The sequence below is a fragment of the Chlorocebus sabaeus genome, chromosome 8 (assembly GCF_047675955.1).
Source record: "Chlorocebus sabaeus isolate Y175 chromosome 8, mChlSab1.0.hap1, whole genome shotgun sequence".
Lineage (NCBI taxonomy): Eukaryota > Metazoa > Chordata > Mammalia > Primates > Cercopithecidae > Chlorocebus > Chlorocebus sabaeus.
In genome coordinates, this window is record NC_132911.1 from 60,505,709 (window position 1) to 60,527,848 (window position 22,140).

The window sequence follows — 22,140 nt, forward strand, 5'->3', positions numbered from 1 at the left end:
CAGTGGAGTAAGATGTCACTCTGTGAAATAAAACGCCTTTATTCTTCGGCATACACCAAATACCTTCATCATTCTTTGAGTAATGATTGACAGTCTTGTTTAATGAAATAATGTTTGTCAAATACTTAATTTGCTGCCAGACACAGTAAATGTTGAGTTATGATTGTTATAGTATTATCATAAAACAAGTTTTTTTTTGTTTTTTGTTTTTTTTTCTTAAGGCTTTCTGAATGGAAAGGAAATACAGGACAGAGCTATCATGTTTGTGGAGGCCACTCAAGGTAAATCAGACCACAGTGGATTCGAGTTTACACTCCCTGAGATCACTGCCCCATGACAGCATTTTAGCCCCAAGATAGTCAAATTCGCAATTCTTTAGACTTTTACAGGGTCTCCCAAGGTACCGCTCATCCCTTCCTTGCTCCCCACAAGAGGGAAGTGACAAAGGCTGCTGTTTCTCTTGCAAGGCTGCCCCTGCCAGCCTGAGAAGGAGTTCCAGGGATATGGTAATTAACATATTTTTCTTAATCTTGCTTTTGTAGTTAATCTCCAAAGCATGAAAGCACTTTGCCAGTTGATTAAACTGTAAGAATACAATAGATCCGAAGTGAGGGCAGCACTGATGAATATAAATGCATAAAATTGCCCATTCTGCAGGAAAATGCCTCAACCTGAATCCCAACTTGAAACCCTAAGTTAAACACTTAAAATTAATTGCATGAATACATTTTTTGGATCAATAGATAGCAAAAAACCTAACTTGGTAGAATTTCATCTTCAAAATAAGAAGCAACCACTCTTTGATCTCTTCTAGGAAATAAAAGTGATTCTATTTAAGAGTTTGGTCTAGGATCACTGCCTATGAGGGGGGTTCAGGGAATGCCCAGTAAGGCTCTTGGGGACAATGGTGCTGGATGGGCCTTTAACCAGACTGGCACTCAGTCTGCGTAACCAGGAGGGCATTCAGAAATAAGTATTTGTGTAGCTGTTTTGGAAAGAAGGGCATTTGAGGCGGGGCTTTTCTACATTAGGTGGTACAGGTTCAAAAAGGCCAGAGCGGAGAGCAAGGAGGTGGGAATCCAGAGCTGTGTGTCCTCTGGAGAGAGGGCATTCTGACTGGATACCCACATGTCCTCTTCGCCCCTCAGCCCTGCTCCCCAATGCAGGTTAACCACAGCCACTGGCTCCATTTGAGCCACCTCCCCAACGACCAAAAAGCTCAGGGCAGCTTGTGGCCATGGCTTATCACTTTCTTACATCTGTGGTAAGTGGAAATGACAAAAATGGGCTGTCTTTATTTTTGGAAAACAAATAGCAAAAGAAAAAACCAAAAGTCAACCAAAGAGGTGATAGTAACATTATTTTCAAATGCATTGGTTGAAAATTCTAGTCCAGATAACAGAACAGGAGTGGTACTTTTGGTCTCCAGCTATATTCCACTGTCAGGCAAAAATACTTTTCTTCATTGAAGTACACATTATGTAACATTGTGTATCAGATGACCTCAGCCATAGAGTTGGTCTTTAGAGCTTCTTCTTTCGTTCAAGAAAGCCATCCATTGCATGAAAGATGTCAAGATAGTCACCTATAAGCAGTACTGTCTTGAGGGGCAAAAAGCTAAAGAGAACACACAAGAATAAACTTTCGTGATTATCATTCATGAAAGCCTCTTTACCACCTCTACTGAAAAGCAGTGTCACCTCTTGCGGCAGATGAAGTCATTCACTCATGCACACACTATGCAGCCTGACTGCTACCTGCCTCAGGGTCACTGGGCCTTCTTTACTATATCAGAGGACACTTGCCCAGGGCCTCGACAGGTTTTGTGGCTTTACTTAAGTTATTCAATTCACTTCTCATTTCGGTTTCCAAAGCATCACTCCACTGTACAATGACACAGAGGAAGCAGTGAAGTGTTGTGGTGTAGGCATGGGCTCTGGGGGCAGATGAGCCTGGCTGGAATCCTAGCTCTGTCATTTGCAATGCCACCTTAGGCAACTGACTCAGCTCACAGACCTCAATTTCCTCAGCTGTAAAATCAGGTCATCAATCTGCCTTTCTGGGACTAGTATGAGGATGAGATGCAATAACTCCTCAAACCTTGGGCAAGACTCAACTAATACTGTTCATTTTCTCCATCCCCGCCTGCCCCTCTGCAAAGCCATATACATGCATGATCATCATCCCAACAGAGCACTCTGCTCCACTGGCCTTAGCATTCAATACTGCAGAGCAAGGAAACAAAGCAGGCACAGGAAACCTGAGACTCATCCTAAGGTGGGGAGTAAAGGAAAGGACCCCAGGCTCCTTGTTCCCCTGTTTGGGCACCCCAAGATCTCCAGGTGGTTCATCCCCTCCACAGTTTCAAGTCTCTGGTCAACTACTACCTTCTTTATGAGACTCCCCCCACCCATTAAACACCACTCTTAAAATTAAATCTCACAGGCTGGGCGCGGTGGCTCATGCCCATAATCCCAGCACTTTGGGAGGCTGAGGCGGGCAGATCACAATGTCAGCCTGGCCAACATGGTGAAACCCTGTCTCTACTAAAAACACAAAAATTAGCCAGGTGTGGTGGCACATGCCTGTAATCCTAGTTACTCAGGAGGCTGAGGCAGGAGAATTGCTTGAAACCGGGAGGTGGGGGGTTGCAGTGAGGCATGATCGTGCCACTGCACTCCAGCCTGGGCAACACAGCAAGAGTCTGTCTCAAAAGAAAAAAAAAATTAAATCTCGCCGAGATGTAGTGGCTCATGCTTGTAATCCCAACGCCTTGGGAGGCTGAGGTGGGAGGATTGCTTGAAGCCAGGAATTTGAGACCAGCCTGGGCAATATAGCAAGACCCCATCTCTAAAAAAATAAAAATAAATTAGCTGTGCATAATGGTGCACAACTATAGTCCCAGCTATTTGGGAGGCTGAGGTGGGAGGATGACTTGAGCCTGGGAGTTTGAGGCTGCTGTGGGCTATGATCACACCACTGCACTCTAGCCTGGGTGACAGAACAAGACCTTGTCTCCAAAAAAAATTAAATAAGTAAAATTAAAAAAAAAACGTAAATCTTGGCCAGGCACAGTGTTTCATGCTTGTAATCCCAGCACTTGGAGTTCGAGACCAGCCTGGCCAATGTGGTGACACCCTGACTCTACTAAAAATACAAAAATTAGCCAGGCATGGTGGCAGGCACCTGTAATCCCAGCTACTCGGGAGCCTGACACAGGAGAATCACTTGAACCCGGGAAGGTGGGGGTTGCAGTGAGCCAATATCGCGCCATTGGACTCTAGCCTGGGTGATGAGCGAAACTTCATCTCAAAAAAAAAAAAAAAAAAAAAAAAAGTAAAAAAAGTAAAACTCAGCTTGCACCCATCTACCTCCCACTGTGGGATTTCCTTTTTTCCCTTTCCTGCTTTATATTTCTTTAGAGCACTTACGGTCTTTTCTTTTACTTTACTGTTTTTTTTTTGTTTCTTTTCTGTCCCCTCACCCCACAGGAAGTGATTTCCACATGGGCAGGGACCACTGTTTGTCTTGTTCTTTGCTGTAACCCTGAGCGCAGATCCTTGGATGGTGGGTGATTCATGACACACACAGCACTCTCTGAATGTTTGCTGAATGAATGTTTGGTGGAGTGTTTGATGTGACTGCCTTTACTGAGCTTCTTCACCTTGCCTTTGGCTTACTCAGCAGCTATCTAGCCCTCTCTCAAAACATGTCCCATAACTAGTATGTCATAAAACTAAACATAATCTCCACAGTTATTCAAAGTAGAAAAATTAAGTTCCATGTTCTTGCCATTGGCATTACTATATTATAATCTGCTATATATTAAGCAAAAAGAACTTAGTGTGTTGTGCACGCACACCCTGCCCAATAAACAGTGCATTACACGAATCTACAAGCTATGACAAACATGGTCTCTACATTGTAAATGAAGAAGCCAAAACCTGGAGAATAAAGGGCATGCTCAGAGTCACAGACTTAGTAAATAGTGGGATCATAAGCCTGGATTTCAAATTGCTTATCAAGGATCCTTTGCTTTGTCCCACACAGCCTGAGTCAGGCATTCTGACCCCTCCTGTGCCAGATGAAGCCTGGAGAAATGATAGGATGCAAGAATGACATTTGGTTCATTGCACAAAGTAGAAATAATTAGCTAATGAGAAAAGAAATTTCTGTACACTGGATGGGCAATGGCTGCTGGCCATGTAGTGGATGTGAGGTATAACATCTATCTTCAAATAACTAGGAATTGTCATTGGCAAGACTGATGGAATTGCACATGGAGCTGGGGGAGAAGCACAAACGAATGAGGAGAAGTTCAAACGAGGCAGATTTCAACTCAAGGTGCTTCCTCACAGAGCAGAAAGCCCAGTGAGGAAAGATTTAACTAGATGACCTGTTACAGTCTAGAAAATGAATTGAGGTAACAGGAATCAGCAGCACACCACTATCCTTGTAACCGGGTCAAATGTTCATTCAGTACCTATGAATTTCAGCACTGAAACTCCATGGAGAGCAGGGAAGGGTGCACAAGAATGCTTTTTCTACTTTTTTTTTTTTTTTGACATGGAGTTTTCACTCTTGTTGCCCAAGCTGGAGGGCAATGGCGTGATCTCAGCTCACTGCAACCTCTGCCTTCCTGTTTCAAGCGATTCTCCTGCCTCGGCCTCCGGAGTAGCTGGGATTACAGGCACGCGTCACCATGTACTTTTTTTATTTTTTAAGAGACAGAGTCTCACTCTGTTGCCAAGATGGAGTGCAGCGGTCTGATCGTGGCTTACTGCAGCCTCAAACCCCTGGGTTCAAGCAATCCTCCTGCCTCAGCTTCCTGACTAGCTGGGACCGTGTGTACCAGTTTCAAATTCCTGGGCTCAACCAATCCTCCTGACTCAGGCTCCTAAGTAGCTGGGACTACAGGCTTGCACTACCATGCCTGGCTTATTTGTTATTTTGTAGAGATGGGGTCTTGCTTTGTTTCCCAGGCTAGTCTCGAACTCCTGACCTCAAACAATCCTCTCACCTTGGACTCCCAAGGTGCTGGGATTACAAATGTGAGCTGCTGCTCCCAGCCCTTTCTTGTGCTTTTAAGAGGTGGTTTTACGTTTTTTCCCTCAAATTCTTTAACCATCCTAAGAGTTCGAATTTATTATGTATTACTAATGGTACCGATACCACAAATTTCTGTAGCACTTGGCTTACTGTCTAGCCTTGACTTTGGGGCCCTGTACCTGAGGAGGCATGGATACAATATCTATTCCAACAGGATTATTTTATCATGAGCACAAGAAAATCTCTCCTAAAAATGATCATTTCAATCTTTCCATCTGCCAGTACATTCAGTTCTTTTTCAGAATAATTTGATACTAAGGTGGCAGGAAGGGTTAGACCCCATTTTCTTGACTCATGGGGGGCACTGCAACTATGTAAATTTGGTATTGTGTCAGCAATGGGCACAATGATAGAATTAACAGGACTTAATAGAATTAAATGAATGAATTTTAATTTATCAAGTATTTTTAAAGTGGCTTCTCCTGGTGGGATTTGGAGTAAACTGTAGATTGGCATGTTAGGGAAGTAATAGAAGCTAACGTAATTACCTTTTAAGAAACATCATGAAGTATAAAAACTTTGGCATATAGAAGTACATTTTTTCTTGTAGAATAGCTTCTACTATTTTTTCCGCGGCATATTCTGGTTCCAGAATTGGCAACAGAGAAGGACAGCTAGAATATAAAATGACAACAATTAAAAAAAAACCCCAAAGGCCAAATTCACAAATAAAGATAATTTTTCAAATTAGGGATAAAAGGTTTTAAGACATTATCACTTTTTTCTTTCCCTTTCAAATTTCATTTATTTTTATATTTACTCCTTTATTGTCAATGTGTCAATGCAGTCAGTAGTAACATAACTAAAATATGAAATGAAAAGTGATTCTCATTAACACACTGATATTACAATATACATATATGTGAAATCATATTAAACAAATATTCCAAATATTTGTAAGGCAAGCTGTTGAAAACACATCGCCTGTAGTCTCCATGAGATACAGAATTGGGCGTCTGTGACTGCTATGGCCTGGGTATTTGTGTCCCCCACAAAACTCACATGTTGAAGCCTAAACTCCCAATGTGATGGCATTTGGAGGTGGGGCTTTTGAGGTGTAGCTAGGTCACCATTGTGGAGCCCTCATGAATGGGATTAGTGCCTGTCTGAGAAGAGCCTATCAGCACCTTAGTCTTGGACTTCTAGCCTCCAGAACTGTGAGAAAGGCATTTTTCTTGTTTAAGCCACCTAGTGTATGATAGTTCATTACAGCAACTCCTTCTGTATGACCAAGACAGTGTCTCTCCAATGACTGCCAGTCCTCCTGGAATCAGAGAGGGGGCATAATGGGATTGGACGGCAGGAAGGGGATGTGGACAGGAGAGCCTGGGAGATGGAGGAGCAGATGCAGGGCCTAGGGGGCTATCATAGAGACACTGCCTTGATAAACCATTCCCATTCAACTTGGTATCCTTCACACAAACACATACTGAGAAAGACCTCAGAATTCTAAGACCATTTATAAATCATACTGAATCCCAGAACAATATATTTTAGACAACTTTAAAAAACAGAACAAAATAAAATAGATAGCAAATCATTTTTAAAAGTGTAGACTCTGTGAAATTAAAGGGTATACTTACGCTGTAGTACAACCTTCAAACATTCCAGTTTTTATAAAAAAGGGGCACACAATTGTGGTTTTGATCCCCTTTTGATTTTGGACAAATGTTTCTACAAATACAGATTCAGCAAGCCCAAAGGCTGCAAATTTACTTGCACAATAATCTGCGAAAGACAAAGCATGATCATGTATATTCCAAAGTTTTAAAATGGCATTACTTTAAAGTCTACCCATAACGCTAACAGCAACAGAAAATAAGAAAACAATTTCAGAGTTCTCCTTTTGTGTAATCTTGGTCTACTCCCACTGGAAGAAGTGAGTAGGGAGTGGGAATGGACATGGTTAACTGAAGATCAAGGCCAGTTGACAACGATCAAGTGAGGCCCAGCACAAGAAGGGCTGCAGAGATCCTGCCTCAGGTCACACTGCTGGACTTTACTAGCAAGTCAATGCATTGTGAGCCCCTGTGCTAGTGCTTACATGGGGCCCCTGTCTCAAAAAATTGCAATCCCATTGGGGCATGAAGACATTCAAAAGAAGAAACAAAACACTAACTGATATAGGAATCTAGGCAAGAGAGGCCAGCATGGGTTGTGATTCTCGGATCAAGTTTTCTTCCAACTATAACTCTTTCCTTCACTTCCAGAACAACAACAACAACAACAACAACAACAACAAACAAAACAAAGGGCTTGGTAGCTTCAACCTCCACCTCTTCAATACCTTGAAAATGCAGGGTGGGGGCAGAGGGAGGAATGGAAAGTGGCACTTATGTCCATTTTGAACTTTTTGTCTTTAATCATACTTGTTTTAACAAAACATCTGACTACTCAATTGACTAAGTGAAAAAGTTTGGAGAAGAAATGGCGTTGAGGTGCATTAACACTTTCCTTTGCCCCACACATTCAGAGGAGGCATATTTAAACTTGCTATGTTACGGTGCAGCTACTGCAACTGGCAAGAGCTAGTTTATAAGTGCCAGGCATGGGGTTGTCCAGCCCCAGTGCTGTCCAGACAGTGGATCAGAGGCTAGAGACTGGGAAGGGGGAGGAGGCGTCCAGAGCAGCTTCTAGGGTAATTGAAATCATCAGGTATAAATGCAGCTGAGTCCCTTGACCCCTGAGCTTCTGATGAGCAGATATGGCCCATGACCCAAGGAATCTGCATGCTAAACTGGCATCCCTAGTGGTTCTGATGCAGGGGAGTAAAGACTCACACAATGGGAAATACAAAAGGCTTACACTTGTTTCTAAGATGAGCTGCGGGTGGGAGAGTCCTGTATCTGAAGACAGGAATATTCTGTCTGAAAAGGATTGATAAGGAGCTGTAAATATACCTGAATGATTTCAAAGGCCCGTGACTTAACAGATATATAAGAGAGAGGTAAGAATAATACCTGATAAGTTCTAAGAAGGAGAGAGGAAGGGAAGTCCTGGGTCATAAGGAGAATAGATTGGTGATATTTAGGGTGACTGGTGGTTCTGAAAAACCTATTCATGTGATGGACATACTGAGCCAAGACTGGTTTTGTGAATCTTGAACTATGCCATTTTGCTTCAAAGCATTAGGAACCACCGAACTGGCAAACTGGCTTATCTGTTACCCGAATGTTGCTGCTACAGTTCTGTTGGATGAGTTTTAGCAATCCTTGTAAGCCAGGACGTGGGACATTTGCTCTAGGGGATGCCATGGTAGGTTAGGTCAAGGTTTCTGTTCCTTCTAGAGCCAGCTCCCAAGTTGGGCCTCCTTGGTTGAGGCTCTCAAAGGATCTCTTTGCCTCCTCCCCACTGCTACTGTCAAGTCAGTTGGCTGTTGCAAGGGAGATGAAAATGCCCACCACTTCCTGCAGGTCTTCAATCAGTGGAAAAACAAAGCAGTTAACTTTAGGTTTCTTGAGGTGAAGAAACTTTATCCGAACTCAGAGCAGTGGGGAGATCACTTAAAGGAAACTTCAGGAGAAGACAGGGTCATCCTCCTTACCATCCTGTGACAGTGTCAGTGTGAAGTTTGGGGGACAGTTGTTATGTTGATCACTTGTGCAAAAAAATTATCAGTGAGGCCTCTCTCTCTTTTAAACAAAGGGGACTGCATAAGACCTAATGATTCCAAAGGGCACAGTCCAATTTCACGTAAGTCTATCTGATGGGCGGTTTTGCTACACGATGAAGTTATCAACCACTTATTGACCATACTTTTTAGCTTATTATTCTTTATCATTAGGACATCAAGTCAGTGCTAATTATTCAGAGCTATTATGCAAGTTAAAGTTATAGGGAATTTTGCAATTGTAAATGGCTATGTTTTTCTTACCTGCCAGCCCATTTACTCCAACTAATCCAGCTGAACTTGAAATGCAAACCAAATGTCCATGGTCATTAGCAATCATAGCAGGTAGAAAGGCTTTATAAGTCTACGAAGACAAAGGAAAACTTTTAATGTTTAATGCCACATTGTATAATTTTATCAGATATTTATATACTCATTGTGATCAAAAAATCTTTTTTTTTTCAGCCCATAAAATATCTGAAGGTATGGGGATATAAAAACTTAAACATCTGGAAAGCAATCATTTTAACTTATTTAACCTGTTAGATCAATTTTTTATGGCAATTCTAGTACTATTAAAATAATTTATTCAGACTTACATTTTTGCTCATACTTGACTTTTAACGACACAATATTAAGACAAGAATTGAAGGAGTATGGGAAAATCTTTGTTGAGGCAGCCACAACCCCAAACCTCACAAACATGATGCTTTAGATTTAGATTGCCTTCTCTCTCCTTAGCTTGATTTTGAGTTTCAAATTTTCCCTGAACATTGTTCACAGGACATCTGGTTGTTGACTTCAATTTTAAAAGAGCACTTTGTTTTAAACTCATCTCTACTCTTTAAAATAAGTTTCATATTTTTGTTCCATTTCATAAAACAGAATATCTATTAGAAAGAGGGCACATCTGTATACTGTCCAACACCTTCACCATCGATTGGGGGTCTGGAGAAAGAACGTAAAGGAGACAGAAACGAGCTTTTGAAGAAGACATCTTCTGCCACAAAGGAGTAACTAATCACATCCAAAGACATGGAGGTGAGAAAAGGGATCTCTTATAAAGGCCAAATCTCACTTGTTTGCCTGCATTGCAATAAGTCTCAGAGAGAAACTAACAGGGAGAGAGAGGTGGGAAATCAAAACAAAGCAAAAGGAAGCAGTGCAGCAAACAATCCAGGGTCTGCCATGAGTTGGGACACTTCTCAGTAGGGATACTGTCTTTGAGAGCCCAGCCTTCAGGTAGCTCTCGGACACTCTAGCAATTGAGTCACTGTCTTTGTGCCTGGCAATGTGCAGATGCTTAAAGAATGTACATGAACTTGCCCAGAAGAAGTAAAGGGAGTGAGAGGACATGAGGAGTGGTAGGAGCCAGGGAAACACCAGCATTGGAGGAGAAGGAGGAGGAAGAAAAAGAGGAAGTAGAGGAGGAGTTGGAGTCGGAGGAAGAAGAAGGAGAAAGAAGAAGGAGGAGGAAGGAGGAGGGAGGAGGGAGAAGAAGAAAAAGGAGAAGAAGAGGAAAAAGGAGGAGGAGGAGGAGGAAGGAAGGAAGAAGGAGAAGAAGAAAGAGAGAGAGAGGGGGAGAGAGAGAGAGAGAGAGAGAGGGGGAGAGAGAGAGAGAACATGAAGGCACCTGGGGAAAAACAGAGAGGTAGGAAAAGAACACAGAGTCAGGCCGAGTGCAGTGGCTCACACCTGTAATCCCAGCATTTTGGGAGGCCGAGGTGGGAGGATCACAAGGTCAAGAGATTGAGATCAGCCTGACCAACATGGCGAAATCCCTTCTCTACTAAAAATACAAAAATTAGCTGGGCGTGGTGGTGCATGCCTGTAGTCCCAGATACTTGGGAGGCTGAGGCAGAAGAATTGCTTGAACCCGGGAGGTGGAGGTTGCAGTGAGCCGACATTGTGCCGCTGCACTCCAGTCTGGCAGCAGAGTGAGACTCTATCACAAAAAAAAAAAAAAAAAAAAAAAAAAGAACACAAAGCCATGGGAGTGGAGGCTTCCAGGGACCATGGCCTTTATCTTCATTCCAACTATATATGAGTATAAGCAAGCATCAAGGAGAGGGACACTTGGGACAAGATAAATCATTTGCAGTAGCTCCTGTAGGAACGTGGTAGCCACTAAATTCTGAATCTTTCCATTTTTCTCCTGAAAACTTTACAAAACACCAAGAATAGCACCAGCACCATTACATTTTTGGTGGAAATAGGGGACAGAAAATCTACAAATTCCAAATTACATTTGAAGGCTGCTAAAGAAGAGTTGGGCAGAAAGGTGAGAGGAGAATTGAGGAGGAGCTCAGAAATCTCCAGCAAAGACTCCCGGGAGACAGCCTTGCCCAGTAATGACGAGCTACGAGCAGGGCTGCAACCAAACAGGTCAAAAGTCTTGTAATTCCAGTACTGTGGGAGGCGAGGCAGATGGAACACTTGAGGCCAGGAGTTCAAGACCAGCCTGGCCAACATGGCAAAACCCTGTCTCTACTAAAAACACAAAAAATTAGTCAGGTGTGGTGGCACGCACCTGTAATCCCAGTTACTCAAGTGGCTGAGGCACGAGAATCGCTTGAATCCAGGAGGCGGAGGTTACAGTGAGCTGAGATTGCATCATTGCACTCCAGCCTGGGAGACAGAATGAGACTCTGTCTCAAAAAATTAAAATAAAATGATAAAGTAAAATAAAAGTAAACTTTTAATAAAAGCTGGGAGAGGCAGCAAGACGGTGCATGCATAGTGTGGGGAGGCCTGAGATGGCTGGTCTCAGCACAGGCCAGAAAAATGCAACTTCTGGAATTGAATGGGTAGCTTTAGAAGTCAGGACTGTGTTTTTAGTGCTGGTAGCAGGTGGTAACCCGGGTTACCAGTGGAACCTCTAATTTCTCTGGTTGGGTACTAACGAAGGTGACTGTAGGTTTTGGTTTGCCCATAATAGACCTGATTAACACTTGCTCATTAATAATGCTGAATTTCACTTCCAAAACTGTCCCAGCTTAGACAAATTACAATGCTACCCTGGTCCTGTCTAAGTTTAGTTACCCGCTATATAGCCTGGAGCAAATCTTTTATGTTCTATGATCCCTTATCTTACCAAGCTGTTTTGAGGAAAATATGTGAGCCACCTGGAGTATTCCCTAACATTTGCAGCTAATCAATACATGGTAGCAGGACCATGAGGACAGTTCTGTCCTTGTAGGATTCCCTGAGCAGAGGTCCTGGGAGCTGTATATTAAGTGGCATCAGAAGAGGACAACTGCGTAGACCAGGACAAGTCCAAAATTGAGAAGTCTTTGCTTTACTTAGAGGCTAATAACATTGTAAAAGAGCAAGAGGAAAGTACTTCTAAATGCCAGAGTAACTTTACATTTATTATGAGAAGAAACAATTATTACCCATAAATGTGCTTTGAAATTCACATCAAATGACTTTTCCATAAGCTCATCTGGACAGTCAAGGAAATTTTTGCCTGTAACGATTCCGGCATTGTTGATTAGGATGGAAACATCACCGACTTCTTTTTTAACCTGAATTGAATAAGAGCAACACCACCAATGTAGTAATTCCTTATATGATCTAGGTTTTATTTTCCCACAGTTTTATGTTTTTTTATCCTGGTTAATTCATACTGAGTTTATGCACTCTAAAAATACAGCTTGGGGCCAGGCTCAGTGGCTCACACCTGTAATTCCAGTACTCTGGCAGGCCAAGGCAGGTGGGTGACTTGAGGACAGGAGTTTGAGAATAGCCTGGCCAACATGGCAAAATCCTGTCTCTACTAAAATTGCAAAAATTAGCCAGGCATGGTGGCGCATGCCTCTGGTCCCAGCTACTCGGGAGGCTGAGGCAGGAGAATTGCTTAAACCAGGGAGGTAGAGGTTGTAGTAAGCCAAGATCACGCCACTGCACTCCAGCCTGGGTGACAGAGCAAGACTGCGTCTAAATGAATAAATAAATACAGTTTGGTTTATTTACATTGCTGAGTCTACAGTGTACCAGAGATCAAGTTTTTTGTTTGTTTGTTTGTTTGTTTTGTTTTTTTTGATATGGAGTCTCCCTCTGTCGCCCAGGCTGGAGTGCAGTGGCACGATCTCGGCTCACTGCAAACTCTACCTCCTGGGTTCACACCATTCTCCTGCCTCAGCCTCCCAAGTAGCTGGGACTACAGGTGCCTGCCACCACACTAGGCTAATTTTGTTTTTGTATTTTTAGTAGAGACGGGTTTTCACCGTGTTAGCCAGGATGGTCTCAATCTCCTGACCTTGTGATTCACCTGCCTTGGCCTCCCAAAGTGCTGGGATTACAGGTGTGAGCCACTGCGCCCGACCTCCAGAGATCAAGTTTTGATGTGCTTTTCTTGTTTTTCTTAAAACGAGTCCATTGTCGAAATGCTACTTTCTGTTTACAGTTACAGCTGTTCTTCTACTCAGTGGTTAGTAACTTTGTTCTGTGCTCTGTATGTGGCATTTCATTTTAATCAATGTGATGGGACATAAGAATAGCTTCATTATAGCCAAATGTGATATAGATCAAGACTTCGGACAAATGAAGAAGGGGCTGGGTTAGGGAATAAATGGAGGAAAAAAGAAAATACAGTCATAAATCACTTAACAATGAGATACATTCTGAGAAGTGCATTGTTAAGTGACTTGGTTGCTATGTGAAGATCACAGAGCATACTTAATAAACCTAGACGTGTGCCTACTACACATCTTAGGCCATATGGTGGAGCCTACTGCTCCTAGGCTACCTACCTGTACAGTGTGTTACTACACTGAACACTGCAGGCAACTGTTAACACATTGGTAAGTATTTGTGTATCTAAACATAGAACATTGGGACAGTAAAAATACTGTAATAATCTGTCCCATAATGTGGGACCACCATTTTGTATATGGTCCATCACTGACCAAAATGTCATTATATGGTGCATGACGGTATATATTTTAAACACACAGCACAGATTAGAATCTGCCTGTCCTGTTTTCATCAACTGACTGGTTTTCTTCTTTCCGAGGATGGACTCCTGAACTCAAGGCTAAGCTGTGGCCTAGGGATACAAGCTTTCAAAGTTATCGGAGACTCAGCAGAGACAAAATGCTGTCATATCACTCTGAAAGCTTTCTCTTTGATTTTTTGTCTATGGGCTACTTCTTAAAAATTCTCTGGTATTGGCCGGGTGTGGTAACTCACGCCTGTAATCCCAGCACTTTGGGAGGCTGAGGCGGGCGGATCACGAGGTCAAGAGACGGAGACCATCCTGGCCAACATGGTGAAACCCTGTCTCCACTAAAAATACAAAAATTAGCTGGGTGTGGTGGCACGTGCCTGTAGTCCCAGCTACTCAGGAGGCTGAGGCAGGAGAATCGCTTGAACCTGGGAGGCAGAGGTTGCAGTGAGCCGAGATCGCACCACTGCACTCCAGCCTGGCGACAGAGCAAGACTCCATCTCAAAAAAAAAAAAAAATTCTCTGGTACTTTCCCTTCTATTCAGAATAAAAAGTGGAAATGGTGGGTTTATACGGATGGGGAGTAATTTCCTTCCCCTGAATTCAGAGGAGCACATAAGTAATTCCCTCCAAGACCTCCCAGTGATAAAACCTGAATAATAAGCTGGTAATGACATGTTTGGCTATTTCTGAAGTCAAGCACCTGGGGCAGAACTAAATCACCATTACAGGGGAAAGGGAAAGGGAGGTAATTATTTATAGAGTGCTTCATACTAGTTTATCCCATAGCTAATAATCTTCGTTGTTTGAATATCAACCGATTATTGCTTAAGGCTGGCCAGATAAATTGTAGTCAGTGTAAGTCAACATGCCAGGTGTTTAACTTCTAAGTAGTTAAATTTGTGAGATCAGCTGTGCTTGGAAGAGTGTGCCCAGTGTAGGCCTAGCAAACCTGTCAGGTGTGGATCTCCAGCCTGTACTGGGCAGCCTGTGGTTGGAGATGGTGGTAGCAGAGAGGTAAAATGTAAAGACAAACCTGAAAGTCATAAACTTACCTGCCAGGGACCTGCAAACCTTAGCAAGAAAATCCTGGTTGAGCCTAGAAACTATGGAGTAACTTTACAATGTAGTCAGGCTGCTCATGGCAGGTTTGGTTGGTTCCTCCCTTCTCAATAAGTTGGGCAATTCTGGGAGGCACAAAGTGTCCCAGGAGAGTGATGAGTGAAGTACTTAAGCCAATGTGAGGACACAAAAATCCCTAGGCCAGGCACAGCGGCTCACACCTGTAATCCCAGCACTTTGGGAGGCCGAGGTGGGTGATCACCTGAGGTCGGGAGTTCGAGAACAGCCTGACCAACATGAAGAAACCACGTCTCTACTAAAAACACAAAAAAATTAGCCGGGCGTGATGGCACATGCCTGTAATCCCAGCTACTCGGGAGGCTGAGGCAGGAGAATCGCTTGAACCCGGGAGACAGAGGTTGCCGTGAGCTGACATGGCGCCATTGCACTCCAGCCTGGGCAACAAGAGCGAAACTCTGTCTCAAAAAAAAAAAAAAAAAAAGAAAAAGAAAAAAAAAATTCCTTGTGAGGGATGGGCACATGGAATTTTCTTACAATGGTAAGAAAATCCTTACCATCCTCATGTCAGAGCTTTGGTTTTCTGAAAGCTTTATGTGTAGCTGTATAAACACCAAAGAAGAAAACGTAGCTGAGTCTTTAGGATTAATAAAAGATTTTGATTGTCTTACGACTACTTAAGAGCAATACTTCGAATGTAGGTGGGGTGGACACAGCCTAAATTTAAAATCAGACAGAATATGGATTCAAATCCTGCCTCTATCGCACACCAGGTCTGTGAACCCTGGACAGGTTATTTAATGTCTCTGTATCTCGATTTCTTTATCCTCAAAGAAGGATGCCTCTATCCCTCCATTAACTTATACTGTAATAGGGGCCGGAACGGTCAGTGCAGTGTAATGTTAGAAGCAGGTACTCAGGTGTCAACAGACACAGTGGCAGCTATAGTCTTGCTGCTTACTAGCTGTGTTTCTTAGGTAAGCTACATACCTGCCCTAAGCCTTAGTCTCCCTACTTGTGAAATGGGGATAATAATGGGTTTTACTTTATAAGGTTACAATACATACATGGTAGTTAGCAGTATCTTGCATACAATAAGAATTCAAAAATCCCAATTTCCATTCCCCCATAATCTTGTCTACATTAAAGGGACACTGGAGAAAGGATAACAGGCACTGAGAAAGGCAAGGGAAAAAGAACATGATATATGTCAAATTATAATAGTAAACACACAAGAGTTACCTGATCGGCTACTCTATACACTTCTTCCTTTTGGCTGCAATCGCAAGTATAGGCGTGTACTCTTGTGGCCCCAGCTTCCTGAGCCATCTTACATGTTTCCTCATTCCCCTCCTTATTGACATCCCAGAGAACAAGCACAGATCCCCGTCGGGCAAACTGCAAGGCTAAGAGCCTTCCGAGTCCACTTCCAGCACCTGTGATGAGGACTATTTCACCAGCAACGTTCTTCTGTTGCTTTGGGAGTAAGGCAAAAATCATAGCCTCCAGAAGAGTAAACAGTGATTTTCCTAAGAAAATGAACAGTTTCTTTGATGATTGCAGGTTGAAAGACATGTTCTGGCTGACACCTATGAAGAAAGACAGATTCACGTGAAGACTTATTTGTTCATTTCCTCTGAGTTGTTTACTCCACGGAGCTCCTATTTTCTGAAATAGTGAAAGTAACTGAGATATGTGATTTAAACAGCTCTCCTGGTAGCAGACTCTGAATTCAGAAAAGGGGAGGAGGAAGCCACAGGGACTATATTTACTCAACTTTCATACTTGGCCCTAAGCTCAGCACATTATTTGCATGACTGCTACGTGCAGTATACAACAGAAATGTTTGTTAACCAGGAACTGTAACCACCGCACCCAAATTTAACATAAAGAATAAGTTCATTATTCTTTATAGTCAGCCTTTCTTCATAATAATCATGAATCCTGTTGGCTGATTTTATGTTCAAAGTCTTGACCACATCACAATGTTTATACTACCTCTCTGACTTTATTTTTCTCTCCTTTGATGTTTGTGCTTTCTCATTTGCATTATCGTTCTTTAATTTTGCATTACTGTATAAAATCTGAGATTTGAGAGGAAAATATAAAATCTTACTTGTAGAAAGCATTTGACAGGAAGTAACCAGATGTTCTAGACCTTTTCCGACAGATTTGCGATCAGCACCAGATAGCCCTTCCCTAGGCTCTGAGGTCCCCACGCCACCAACTCCACATCACTTACCACTCTGTGTGATTAAAGGTCAGAGGGGAGGCAGACCTGCACTCCTGCCCTGCACTGCCTCTGCCTACCTGTAAACCCCAGGGGGGAGCCTCTTGGCCTAACACGGGGCCTTGGTATCCTCATCTGTACTGGTCCCGTGGCATAGGGTGTTTTTGCAGATGAAATGAGAATGTTCCACGTATCACCACAATGCCTGACTTACGGTCAGTGCTTTACAGACGTTATCACATTTCTCAGATTCACAGTACTGCCCACCAAGAAGGCACCCCCTAGGTCTGCTGAATGAAAAAAAGGCCCCCTCTTGACAAACTCATACAGAGCTTAGTGCTTACATCCTGCTACCAGTTACTCACACTTTAGTGTGAATGAGTATGTAAAATGCTTTCCTAACCACTAGCTGAGAAAGAAGGGAAGGTCTTATTTCCTTCAGGATGAGAACAGAAGACATACTTAGCAGAGGGCATACTGTGCTGGGGGTAGGAGCCTTCTCTGAATGGGGTGCTTAATTGAGAGGCTCAGACGAAGGCACAGGTGTGAGGAGACGGGAGGGGAGTAATGAAAAAACAGCAGGTCTTCACTTCACAGTTTGGCTGAAGTCAGCCTAGTTATGGTTAAAGAGTAAGAGCGGACAGATTCATCTACAGGAGGACTCGGTACGTGGTCACACCCTTAGGAAATGTCAAGAGTTGATGTGACCCAGGCTGTTGTTCCTGGCTTATTGTACAGATGAGACTGAGGATCTGAGAGAAGACATATGTGACTTGTTCAGGGTCCCTGTGCTGGTTAACTGGTGCGGGCCAGATTGGTTCATGTGTTCTGTTTATTGAGTATTCACCCCGTGCTGGTTCTATCTGGGCACTGAGGCTGAGGGGATGAGCAGCCTCTCATAATCTCTGTGCAGGTGAGCCAAGTAATCTCGTTGAAGAGACATATTCCACAAATAAATACATCGTTACAAGCCATAGTGTTATAAAGAAAAGTGCAGTGTGCTATAGAGAGAATGACGGGAGAGCTGATTCAGATTGGGCCTGGGGGAGGAAGTAACAGAGGTCTGCTGGAAAGTGACCCTTTGAGTGGATATCCAAATGATGACGGTGGGAGGTAGGGATATTGAGCAATAGCTTTCCTGGCAGAGGGACAAAATAGTTTGTTGTAAGGCAGGTTTGACCTGTGTGTCCAGGGCTGTCCAGAGAATAAGAATGCTGGCTCTAAGGAACATGGACCTTCTGGTCAAATGAAGGACATTTTCATCCATGCTTTGATGAAATAGACCTCAAACTCTCTGTGATCTCTGCTCTGATTTACATTCACAGAGTAACTTTTAGAAGATTGTTCAGGCCTCCCAGGCGCTGCAGAACTGGAAAAGAAGGTGTCCTGAAAGAAGACTCTTATTTCAAATACACAGTCATGGAGCCTGTACCTGTGGATCTGCAAGGATGAGGGTCAGACTGTGCACACAGTAATGGGAAACCCTAGGCACCCTTCTCAGACAGCAGCCTGGGCATTGCCAACTTTGGAAAATCCGTACCAAGGGTAGTTGGTCAGATCACCACACTCCCTTTTATATCACTATGTGAATTCACACAGAGGGACAGAGGTCTACTTCTCCCATCACAGGGCTCTAGCACCTCAGCAGTGGCCAGAAGTCTCAACATTGACCTGGGTGACATGAACGCTCTTAATGTCAGAACATTCTAGATTTCAGTGTTCCACTGTCTCCATGTTGGCTTGATGCAAGACCTAAAATATGTCCATCTTTTAACCCTGTTTTGGCAGATGCTTACTAGATTTCTCAGAACTTGTCAGGCTGAGTTACCCCCTCCCCAGTTGAAGTTTAGGGTGCCTCCTGGGTACCCACATAAGCAATGAGGTCTACAGATTAAAGTTTGGTTTGGAATTCCAGATACATCACTGATTTTCCCTACAACTTTGGTAGAAATGATTTACCTTCTTGTGCCTCGGTTTCCTCCTCTAAAAAGGGAGTTTCTAATAGTACATAGGAATACTTACCACACAGAGGAGCTGTGAGAATTAAACCAGTTTATATAGGTAAAGTATTAAGGAGCGTTATGTGGTCACTACTAGCTTGTGTGAGACCTTTGAACAAATTAGGAAAAAAAAAGGCATTACTCTGCACAAAGTCCTCTGCTGGGTGCACAGGGTTGGGGCGGGGGTGCAAGAGGAGTTGTTTGGATTCCAACACCTGCCAGCTTACATGTCTCCCCCTCTGCTCCTCAGTCCCCATAATAATGTGGCACAGCCATAACATGGAGGCCTTTCTAGAACAGTGCCAGGCACAGAATGACAGCAAAATAATTAATGGCTAGAACTTCCACTGGTGTTCTGTTAAGCAAATGCATTAATAATCCCTGGCTATACCAATGAAATATGGTTATAGTGTACTTACAAACAGGCGTGAATGCACGGTTCTATTTTACTGCAGAGACTTTCCTAGAATGTTACGGAGCATATACAATTTAATCTGGCAGGTTTCTAGGTGTCTCTAGCTCACGGCCTACCCAATCCAAACAGGCGCCCTCGGCTTCCCAGGCCAGTGGGCGGCAGCAAGTCGGCTCTGGTGAGGGCACCCGGACGAAACGGGAGGGCAGACAGACTGACAATCACAGCTTGGGTTGAAAGGGGTGATATGGGGGTGGTAGGGTCCGAGAGGTGGATTCACTGAGCAGCAGAGAGCAAGGAACCTGGGCAGAACGGACAGAAGAAGAAGGTCCAGGGAGGCACCCTGCCCTCTGCTCTGGGTGGGGAGGGAGGCTGGCAGCTCACCTCCGGGGGCGGGGTGTCTGCGTTAGCCGTAGCCACGCGAGCCTGGGCTTCGGGGACGCTGCAGCCGTGCGCTCCCGGGAGGAGTTGTGTTCTCACCAGCTCGCGGGTGGGTCCGGCCGCGGCTCGGCGACCCGCGCCCCCTTGCGCGCGACCCAGCGTGAAACCAGCCCAAAGGGCCGCCTCGCCCGACCCCCGCCAGCGCCACCTCCTCCGGGAGCCAGCACCCAGGACCGACGACCTCGCAACTCACCCAGGACACTCTCCTTAGCTGCCCGCGGAGAAACCGGCCTTGTCTGTCCCAGGCACCCGAGTCCCTGCCTCGTAACTCAGTGAGGTTCAGGTGTTTACCCAGGTGCTGCCCGAGGCCAAGTCCAAGGGCTGCAGCGCCGGGGGTGGGGCCGGCAGTAGCCCCAGCACGCCACGTGGGCCGCACTCCTATCTTCTTTTTCTGGACCCGCAGATTTAAGAAGCTGGAAATTCGGTGGTGGAAACTGGAGGCGAGCGCCGGATTTCTCTTAGGCTTAACGTTTCAATGCCTAGGCTGCACCCCAGAGTATTAGATGGGAATTTCTGGGTTGGGAGGGGCCCAGGCATTAGCTATAAAAGTTTCCCAGGTATTTGCAAGGCACAACCCCGAGACTGGGAACTCTGGAGTTAGAAAACAAAGAGCAGTGTAGGCGTCCACGGGGGAGGGGCCAGGTCGTTTGTCTGGAGCCTGCAATGCGGGGAGTTCTCCAGCAGCATCTGATTGCTCCACGTGGGAACCTAAGTCAACAGCTTCCTTGCCCCTTGGAGGTAAGGGATGTGGGCGTGGGCTCGGGAGTCCCCAGGAAGTGGGTGGGGTGCAGGCAGGGGCGGGAGTGGGTGCGGCGCTGGCAGGCGGCCTAGGAGAAGAGGGCGAGGAAATTTGTTCTAACAAAATGAAGCTGAGAAATGAAGATAGAGTAAGTCACCAGGCACTCTGACCCAATCAAGATATATTAAGCATCTGGGTGTACGGCGATCCAGAAAATACAGCGATGATATATCTGTCAAGAAAAAAAAAAAAGATAAACATTCATTAATAAATCAGTAAAAGAGTTAATATAAGCACAAGACATCACTGAAATGCTAATAATAGAGAGTGAACTTTTCTGAGGAGCAGAAATGACAATAAATTATGGGATGTTGAAAGACATTGCAAAACAGGGGAGTCAGGATGAGATTGGGTTTGAAATTCATGCCGGGGCTGAGTAGGACAGGAAAAGTGGTGAGGGGTCGAAGAGCAGCCTTAGCCAGCCTATATCTGGGACAGATCTGGAGTAGAGGAACTGCACATTTGTTCTTTATTTAAGTGACAGAGGAAACAGGCAGGTCGTATAAGCTTAGAAAAGTAGGTGCAGGGGAGACCCTCGACTGTCTTTTCAGTACTTAAGAGGTTACTTGTGTGCTTTAGGCAGCAGCAGCGAACTGTGGCAAGCTATGCGAGGCATGTGGGAAGGTGAGTGGAGTAAGTGTGTGTGCATTGGTTTCAGGTCAGGCGTTACCACCCAGCGACACTGCTGTGTGGGGCTCTGGGGAGTTGCAGGGCTTCGGAGGGAGAAGGGAGACACAGTCATGAACAGTGCGGGTGATAGACATGCACCCCAGGTGCCTCCAGAGTCCACAACCAGCCTGCAGGAGGAGGGGCAGTTGGACTCAATGGGCCTTCCAGAATGGGTTAAGGTGTGGAGGTGAGCAGCGCCTGGGAGTGAGAGTGGACTGAGGCAGAGAAACGTCGGGTAATGGGCCCTTGATGGTGTAGTCTGCCTGCAAGAGTTCAGATGGGTGGACACTGGGAAACATCAGCCTCCTATTATCTTCATGGCTTCTCTGAGCAGAATCCTGGGCTGTCACTCTTCTTTCTGGTCAGAAGCCCTGGGTGGACCTCAAGAAAGAAATTTGGAGCATTATTAGAAATCTCATCAGTACAAAAAGATGAGAGTGAGTAGTGGGGGATGCACCGGTGATGCAGTGAAAGAAGCCAGAGGTCCTGCTGGTTGGAAAGGGCCCTGCTTTGACTTGATGTGGGGGAAACTCAGAGGACTGACCATAATCCTGAAAGCTGGGAAAGGATTTCTAAAGGGTCTCTTTTGGCAAAGGCTAGGAATGGACAGTTTATGATAGAACATGTGTCATGGGTTAATAAACATGAAAAAGTGGTTTAATCTTATTCTTAATTTCTTTGATCTTAGGGCCAAAGAGATGCATAGTAAAACATTTCTTGCCTTGCAAATTGAAAGCTTTTTTTAAAAAGAATGCCTTTATGTGGGGGTATAAATTATGCATTTCTGGAAAACAAATATGTATCAAGAATTAGAAAGGGATATACCCTCTGACCCAATTCC

General features: G+C 44.3%; 1 protein-coding gene across 1 annotated transcript; it reads right to left on the minus strand.

Moving 5' to 3' along the window:
* Positions 1-20: 20 nt before the first annotated feature.
* On the minus strand, positions 21-20,587 carry SDR16C5 (short chain dehydrogenase/reductase family 16C member 5). The gene is made up of 7 exons (XM_008000692.3): positions 20,025-20,587; positions 15,991-16,337; positions 12,115-12,246; positions 8,984-9,083; positions 6,693-6,837; positions 5,598-5,723; positions 21-1,617 (listed from the first exon to the last, which is right to left on the minus strand). Exons 2-7 carry the CDS (start codon positions 16,321-16,323, stop codon positions 1,524-1,526), a joined length of 930 nt encoding a protein of 309 aa, XP_007998883.1. The 5' UTR covers positions 16,324-16,337; positions 20,025-20,587; the 3' UTR covers positions 21-1,523.
* Between the last annotated feature and the right edge of the window lie 1,553 nt (positions 20,588-22,140).